Source organism: Rhinopithecus bieti, unplaced genomic scaffold, assembly GCF_001698545.2.
Source record: "Rhinopithecus bieti isolate Rb0 unplaced genomic scaffold, ASM169854v2 scaffold_22522, whole genome shotgun sequence".
Taxonomy (NCBI): Eukaryota; Metazoa; Chordata; class Mammalia; order Primates; family Cercopithecidae; genus Rhinopithecus; species Rhinopithecus bieti.
Genome location: NW_016811454.1, coordinates 1,514,701 through 1,523,106, shown reverse-complemented (window position 1 = coordinate 1,523,106; position 8,406 = coordinate 1,514,701). Strand labels below are relative to the sequence as shown.

Below are 8,406 nucleotides of genomic sequence, written 5' to 3'. Positions count from 1 at the left end.
TGAGGTGATGTTAATAGCATAAATTAATATACCTTTTCTCTTAAAATCTACAATAAGTATTCTGAAAGCTCATTGGGGAAGGAAATTTTTAAATAAAAGTTTTAAAGCTGTGCGTGATGGGAAAGGATTCTGTATTCTGAAGCTGAGATGAGAGCCTGGAGGAGAAAGGAAAAAGTCCTATGCAAGACACTGTGGGCTACAAAACCAAAAGTTTCCTCTTTCTTCCGCTCTCTTCAATGATGAGTCACCTTTAGTTTCTTTTAAAACTATTTTCTTATTTTAAAAACTGCCCTAATTTCCACAAGGAATCCCTGAGACATACTCAATACTATACAGTGAAAAGAACTATCACTGTTGAGAGGAACAGATTCAACCCTTCCAAACAGATGAAGACAATGTCAACAAGTGTCAGACTTCCCATCATTTCAGCACTAATCCACTGGAGCCACCTGCACCTTAATGATGCAGGTTGGAGTCATTTCAGGGCAAATCGGTCTATTCCCCCAAATAAAAGCAATGGTGTGGCATTTAGCTGCATTGGAGCCTTCTGCACTGCGTGTTGAAAATTTTTCCAAGGGGAACTTTGGGTGCATATAGAGCTTACTTCAGTGGTCCCCAGCTTTAAAAACAAACAAAAACAAGCAAACGAAGAAACAAGAAACAAGTGAAAGAAGAGGATTCTATGCCTCTTTGGCCGGGATGGGTACAGATCATGTGTGCATGTGCATTCTTCAGGACTGTAGTGGGCAGAGGCGAGCAGGCGGAAGAGAAGATGGAAAGCTGTGCTGCCCTACGGAGCTCACTGAGAGTTAGATAGATTTTTCTCTTATACGAGTATTGTTCTAAACTTTAGGTCACTCAAAACTGCGTTCAAAGTAGCCAAACATCCCCAGTATTGGGGAACATAGGGTAAAAAAGCCATACCGAATTTGCTTGCTCTCTCTCTGAAACGTCACATTTCCTCTTATTAGCTCTGTATCACAGTGCAGAGAAAACTAACAAAAAGATAAGGGCTGAAGTGAAAACAGAATTTTTGCTATTTAGAAATAAGGCTCCCAAAGTTTGATGCACAAACAACTGCAGCGTTAATGACACTGTTTATTAGAAGAGACAGAACTATTCATTAAAGTTTGATGTTTTATTTCCTAATTCATTAGTCAGGGAGAAATGCTTAACAGATATCCAAACATGTCTTTCACTGGTATTTCATTACAAATTTTATTGGAAAGGTAGTATTTAAAATGTTACTTTAATCTACTAAACAGGATTTTGGTTTCCTCCAGAATATAGGAAAATTTATAAAGATATTAAGATATTATTAAACTTTAATTTTTCTACAGAAAGCCAGTGAAGATTCAGTTAATGTATTGGGAGGGGGGAAACATCTATGTTCTTTCATGTAAATATATATATAACTCTCCACCCCCAAGAAATATATTTTTTTGTCAGGAAAAATATCCTGAGAACAATGTAAATACTGGTAATAAAAGAGATACAAATGAAGACTGTTCAGTATGACTAACTTTTCTTTCAAGGAATCCTCTAAATTGCCTCATTAAACGGGAGAGTTATTTAGAAGACCATAATATTAGATTTCTATATATACCAGATTAAGAAGAGAATTTTAAAAGAAGTCTAAAAGAAAGATGAAGAAATTGAAAACTAATTTTAATGAATTTCAAACCTCTTAGTAAGTTTAGTGTTAATATACTCATCTTTTTGCAATACCAACCCATAGCGACCTTCTGAACTAACCTGGAGGAGAGGAGATTGCCTTACACGTGTACTGCCGACTGATGGCACCCACTGACCATCACCAGCACCCCTAGGATGCCAAGGCACAGGAAAGATGGCGGGCAAGCACCGGCAGACTGACCACACGATATTTACTAGATATGCTCAAATTCTAATCCACTGTATAAAAACAGAATGGTACAGGTCAACGGAAAGGTCAATTCTTTCATGTAAGAAGAAAACTGTATGGACAGGGCACCTCTGTGCATCACAAACATGGTTTCCTTCCTAATCAAAGAGCTGTCTTTGCTACTGTGGACTGTGATCACAGATTGAGAACAAGCTCTGGTAAGGAAGAGCTTTAGTGTCAGTCACAGAAAATGATGATTCTTAACTTTCAGGTGTGAGACTGGGCTTATTTTAAAAATAAATCTTATAAATAATTATTTGGCAAAGATAAAGTATTAGTTTTCTTTAGCCTTAAGACACTAAAGACAGTAACACCAATTTAAGGAAAAAATAATAATAATAACCTCACTTTCCAACTTGCTCCTCATGCCTACTATTTGTTTCTGATTATAGTCTTCTCATAGAGGGACACTAGACACACCACACTGCCTGCCAACATGAAATTGCTCAGGAAGTCATTTATAAAGCAGTTATATCACACATGGTAGGTTACCAGAGAAAATAATCCTTTGCTGTCTAAGCTATGTGACGATAATTAGAAAATTTTTCCATTGCATAGTCTGTCACTTGGTGGGTTAAGTATAATTGCTACTTACTATTATGAGTTGTTTACTAGCTACATAACCTACCCAGATGTGCAAATTGCTAAGCCATTTTTACAGAAGAAAAAACAATGTCTTAAGTACTTTAATTAAAATAATATTAATAATTATGTAGAGAGAGTAGAGAAAGCCCATCTTTTCTTCAGATGCTACTGATCACAGCCAGTGAATATCACACATTAGAATGGAATTCAGATTCTCAGAGCACAGAATGTATCCATTAACTGCAGCAACTTTGTAAATTAAATCACAGTAACACAATCTAACTGGCCTTTATAAATAGTCCCAAAGAACTGCAGAAACAGAGCGAAACTTCCTTGCCACTATTTCTCATGGGTTTAATACTAGAATAAAAGCTAGTTTCTACCTATTTGGGACCTTATATAAGATTTGTTTTTGATTCCAGTATTGGGCCTTATGATACGTATAAGCAAGCTAGCCTTAAAAGATACTAATTTCGCCCGGGCGCGGTGGCTCAAGCCTGTAATCCCAGCACTTTGGGAGGCGCGAGGCGGGCCGGATCACGAAGGTCAGGAGATCGAGACAATCCTGGCCTAACACGGTGAATACCCCGGCTCTCTAAAAAAATAGCAAAAAACTAGCCAGGCGAGGTGGCGGGCGGGGAACTGTAGTCCCCAGCACTGGGAAGGTCTGAGGGAGGAGAATGGCGAAAGCCGGGAGGCGGAGTTGCAGTGAGCGAGATCTGGCCGCACCTGCCTCCCAGCCTGGGTGACAGAGCCGACGACTCCCTTCTCAAAAAAAAAAAAAAAAAAAAGTACTAATTTCATATTTCTGGAGTAAAAGACACTTCATTCCTTTCTATACATATTAATAGCAAAGTTACTACTAACAGACAAGAATGGCTCTATTAACTAAAAGAAAAACACAGATCTCTCTGGGCTTCTAGATGTTCTCCTCTCTTCCAAAAAGGGACTCATAAACAGCAAGAGCAAAGCAAATTGCAAACTTTGATATCTGTTTTGAACTAGATAAAATAGAGGAGAAGTTTGTTGTTGGTAATTCCTCAACCACTTTCCTCAGCTTTCATCACGGGCATCCAAACGAAAATGTATTTACTCAAAGTTTTTGGTGTGAAGCTGTAACTAGCAACATTCCTGATAATTTCATGCCTCCTTACTAGAAAGCAGAGAAGGGCTTTTAAATGCACATAAAACAGAAAATTGCAAACAATAAAATGTGCAACTTACTGCAAACTCAGCTTTGTATCATAACTGAAGAATTTCAAGCAGCTAACATGAGGGACAAAAAGACAGAAAAAGTTCAAATCGACTACCCAGGACTTTCCCTTCGCTGTCAAAGGGCTGATGAGGAAGTCAATGTGCTGCTCTGCGACAACCTTTAAATACACAATGAAGACTAAACTGAATTGCTGGGAATGGACAGTTACCTAGTGATGCTTACGATGAGTTGTGAAAATAGTTTAACAAACTAAATGACATTTTTGAGCAGAGGTAACTACTCGTGACCACTTCATTACAGTACATTAAAATAAAAAAGCTTACTAATATAGATTCACAGGTGAGAAATATTCAAATTATCTGTCCTCACCATTCAGAATAGAAATTTATGGTGATACCAAATATAATTTTGCTTTATGACATAAGTTATAATTTAGAAATTTTGCACTCTGCAAAAAAGGCAAAGCTATTAAAAATAAATCTTCCAATCAATTACCATGATTTTAAAAAAACTAAATATATTACAAACATATTTTTGGCCCACAAAAAGAAACATCAATAAATACAAAATAGGGCATATAATGATTTCATACAGTCATGTGACATTTCCCCTCCATAACCTCAGGCACGTGGTATCTGCATAATGCCTACTGATCACCATCATTCCTTTAAAAAGCAGAGAAAGAAAAGCTTTCAAAAGAAGGGACTGGTTAGAACTAGCATGGCATAAAGAGAATACATACAGGAAGTAGGAAAATACATCCAATCATTACCTATTAGAAAGGAATTAAGATCAAATATTCCCTGACAAATGAATTATTGAACCACATCAATAGGTATGTTCTCTCTACTTAACTTTTAAAATATATATATATGTGAATTAGACTAGACTCAGGTATAAATAGCCAATGGTATCTCAAGGGACTGTGAAACTACTCAGCAAAAGCAGAGTAGAGATGCCTTTAAAATCTAGTTCCACCCTTCTCTGGGAGGAAAAAAAAGGTAGGCAAGAAACCTCACAAATTCATTTCATAGTCACGAACTCCCTAAACTACCCAATATGATTTTAACCCTAAAATCCTGGATTTTAAAACATTTCCCAAAACTATTTTCAAATTTACTTAAACCCAAGTACTTAAATTATTTTAAAAGTACCAAAGGGCAAATAAAATTTATGTCTAATTTCCATATTCTGCTTTGAAAGAAACTTTAAAATGTGTATCCTTCAGATATCACACATCACTTCACAACTGGTACACTGATTCTACAAGTGTCTGCAACATTTTACAAATCTTACCAAAGAATCACTACTGTAAACATGAAAAATTCAAAAGCAAAAGATGGATCAAGGAGTTCACAGATCCCATCTTTTCAAATCTATCTGACCTATCCTGCTTTTTCACATCAAAATATTTTCTTTAATTACATCTTGCAAATGTATTCCATGAGAGAAGGATTTAGAAACAAACATATGTCTGAAAAGACAAAGTGACCATCAGGCCCCAGAACCCCAGGAGCCTGCAGTCGTCCCAGGCAAGCTTTTCAGGACATGCCTACTTCACTGACGGGAATCCAAGCTTTCTATGTTCTGTTTCTTCTTGGGCTAACTTTTAACAGAAAAAGGTTGTGCTATTCACACGACCAGCCCACCACCCTCCCTATTCAGGAAACTTGAGGAAAAGAAGGACCAACCTTATTAGGATTGTGAGATGTAGGAGAGGAGAAAAGAAAGTCTTATATTCATTACAGAGGGGGAAAACAAACAAACAAACAACGCAAACTAATGGGACAGCCGCTTCCTGCACTGCACAAAAACACAGGCGTGGGCACACGCATACTCACAGGCAGTCAAAAGACACATTTTTTTCTTTTAGTTAAACATGATCACAATTAGGAATGGAATCCTGGCCTCACTGTGGTGTTTAGCAGTTGGTGCTAAGTCAGTCTTGACCTGCCACACACCATTTGCTGTCTCTTATACAGGAACTCAATTAATAAGATCATTCTATCTAGAACCACCTATGTAAAAACCTGGCAATAGAATGGAAAGCATTGATCTGAATACTAGGAAATAGTAAAGGGCACTGGTATCTGAGGTATCTTCCACTTCTAGGACTTGCTGCTAAAAATCAATCCTATCCAGTCACTGTGCTGAACCACTAAGGAAACCACTGGGGCGGAGTGGGCCTGCCAGGAGGGAATGAGCACCAGTGCTAAGGAGCACATGTGAACACTGTAGCGAGGTCCACTGCAGGGCCACTCATCGAACTGGGAAGGGGGGTGCCCCTCTAATCCCCATCTGTTATATCTTCTTTCGGAAAAGGGGAGAGGGGTGCTAAAGAGGAAACAAAGATAGAAAACACTGGGTTCCCCACCTGCCTGCAAACACACAGACACTCTCAGTTAGGGGAGGGAAAGGGAGAAGATGCATTATTGGTACTTGTAGCTGTGGCACCTGTTACTGTGAAGCCTGTAGGAGGGGCTATAGAGCTGTGGCTGGGCTGCAGGTCCTTAGGAATGCCACTGTGAGAACTCAGCTGGTGGCCGAAGGCTGCGCTGAACTGAGGGAGTTGCTGCTTGGGAGAGGTGGAGGCCATTAGTTCAGCAGAAGGCCCCATGCCACTGAAGCTGGTCTGTGGTAACCCCGGAAGCACACTGGAGCTGCTGGGGGTCACGGTGGCGAAGGCAGGCTGTGTGGTCTCTGAGTTCGAAGTGGTGGGTGGTGTGGATAGGGAAGTGGAAAGAAGATGTCCATCTGCGCCGAGAAGGTTGCTAAATGGAGAGGGGTCTCCAAGGTTGACGGGGAGATTGCCCCAGTGAGTTCTGGGGTTTACCACGCCTCCAAGTGGCACCTCAAGTTGAGTTGGGAGCAAGTGCTGCGCCATGATGGGCATCTCTGCTGAAAAGGTAGCTGCCATATTATCACCAGAGTACGATGTTGTGTGGGGAGAGGTGATATGGTCACTGTAGGGAGACGGCACATGCTCACTATCATAATGGCTTCCATGGGGCGAGGAGTGGGAGTGATCACTGCTGTATTGCTGTCGTGAGGTGATTAGGTCATCTGCCTTGCTCAGCAGCTGGGCAGGATGTGGCCTCTGGGAGGCATGGCTGCCGTCATGAAGTCCATGAAACTGTCCTGGGAAGGCTCTCTCCCCAAGTGCACTCTGGCTGATCAGAGTGGCAGAAGTAAGGCCAACGTTGGCTGGGGCAGAGAACTGCCCCTGGATCTGCCCTGCCAGGGGTGTAGGTGGGTTTGACAAGGTAGCAGAACGGAGCAGGTTCTCGTCCAGCTCTAGACTAGAAAAATTATCATGTACTATACGCCCATTCAATAGCTCCCCTAGGTCTGTGTTCACCTCTCGGCTCAAGGATTGTATTCCTGAAGCTCCAGTACCTGTGGAGAACACCCCTATTCCTCTATCTGACAACTCCTGGACTGGCACACCATCTGACTGGGCAAGGACCCCAATGGTACTCAGGCACTCGAGAGAAGTTACAGCCTGCAAGGCCCGTTCAAGCTCCTCAGCCTCTTCGGTAGTTGGGAGGAGATCTCCATTCTTCCCTGAGTCAACAAAAGCCATCAACAATCAGTAGAGCTTTTACCAGTCCTACATCACAAAAATCATACATTTGAATTATTTTAAACAATATTCTATTTAAAAAGAGTCCCTCTTGAAAAGAAAAGTTTCCAAGATTTGGATTGGAGGGAAAAAGTGAAATAATGATCTGCAGGACAGGGTCTCAAACGTCAGCTGTCTACGAACTTGAATCACCATCTTCAGTTGATTTACTGAAAACCATCTCAAAAGTTATCTTATCAAAGTACTAAATTCTTAGGAACTCTAAGGATTACAAATGTAAAACTCACAGTGACTATGTGATTATACATGTTTTTTACCTAAAATTATATTATTGTCATTAACATAGAAAACATATAATATCAACTTGGATTTGAGACAAAAGGCTGTGTAGAACAGGTCCACCTTGCCTGTTCTACTCCTGACTCTCCCAGCCGGAGGGCAGCTGTGGAAGGTTAAAACACAGAAATTCATACATCTATTTTAGCACAACACTAAGCACTCAGTTCATTTCATGGGTTATCTTTCAAAATGCTTTTGCTTTACTCTCTAATCCTTCCCCTTCATTTTTTTCCCATTTCTTACTAATTTTCATAAAATGGAAGCCCATGGACCTACTTTGATTTCATTTCTAATATTCAAAAAATCTATTGTTAGGAACTTGATTAATCACCATGGAAATATTCGATTTTTAATGGTGAAAGAAACATTCTAAGAGTATAAAAGATTTCCCCTGAAAGCATGGGGGAATTGGCAGATTAAGCAAACTTCGTTTTGGAAAAGTGCACTTCAGTTGAAGTACAGGGTGGGGTATAAAACTAGGGCAAGTTCTAAAAGACTTCAAAACTTATGTTCGGCTGGGCGCAGTGGCTCATGCCTGTAATCCCAGCACTTTGGGAGGCCAAGGCAGGTGGATCACGTGAGGTCAAGAGTTCGAGACCAGCCTGACCAACATAGTGAAACCCTGTCTCTACTAAAAATACAAAAATTAGCTGGGCGTGGTGGCAGATACCTGTAATCCCAGCCACTCGGGAGGCTGAGGCAGGAGAATCACTGGAACATGGGAGGCAGAGGTTGCAAGGAGCTGAGATGGCGCCACTA

At 40.4% G+C, this 8,406-nt stretch overlaps 1 protein-coding gene across 1 annotated transcript in view; it reads right to left on the bottom strand.

Annotated features, from left to right (window-relative positions):
• Positions 1 to 3,309: 3,309 nt before the first annotated feature.
• Positions 3,310 to 8,406, bottom strand: part of INO80D (INO80 complex subunit D) — an 87,206-nt gene continuing 82,109 nt past the window's right edge. Inside the window, 1 exon segment of the mRNA XM_017893912.1 lies at positions 3,310 to 7,289. Within this exon segment, the coding sequence (XP_017749401.1) occupies positions 6,124 to 7,289 (1,166 nt within the window). The 3' untranslated portion in view covers positions 3,310 to 6,123.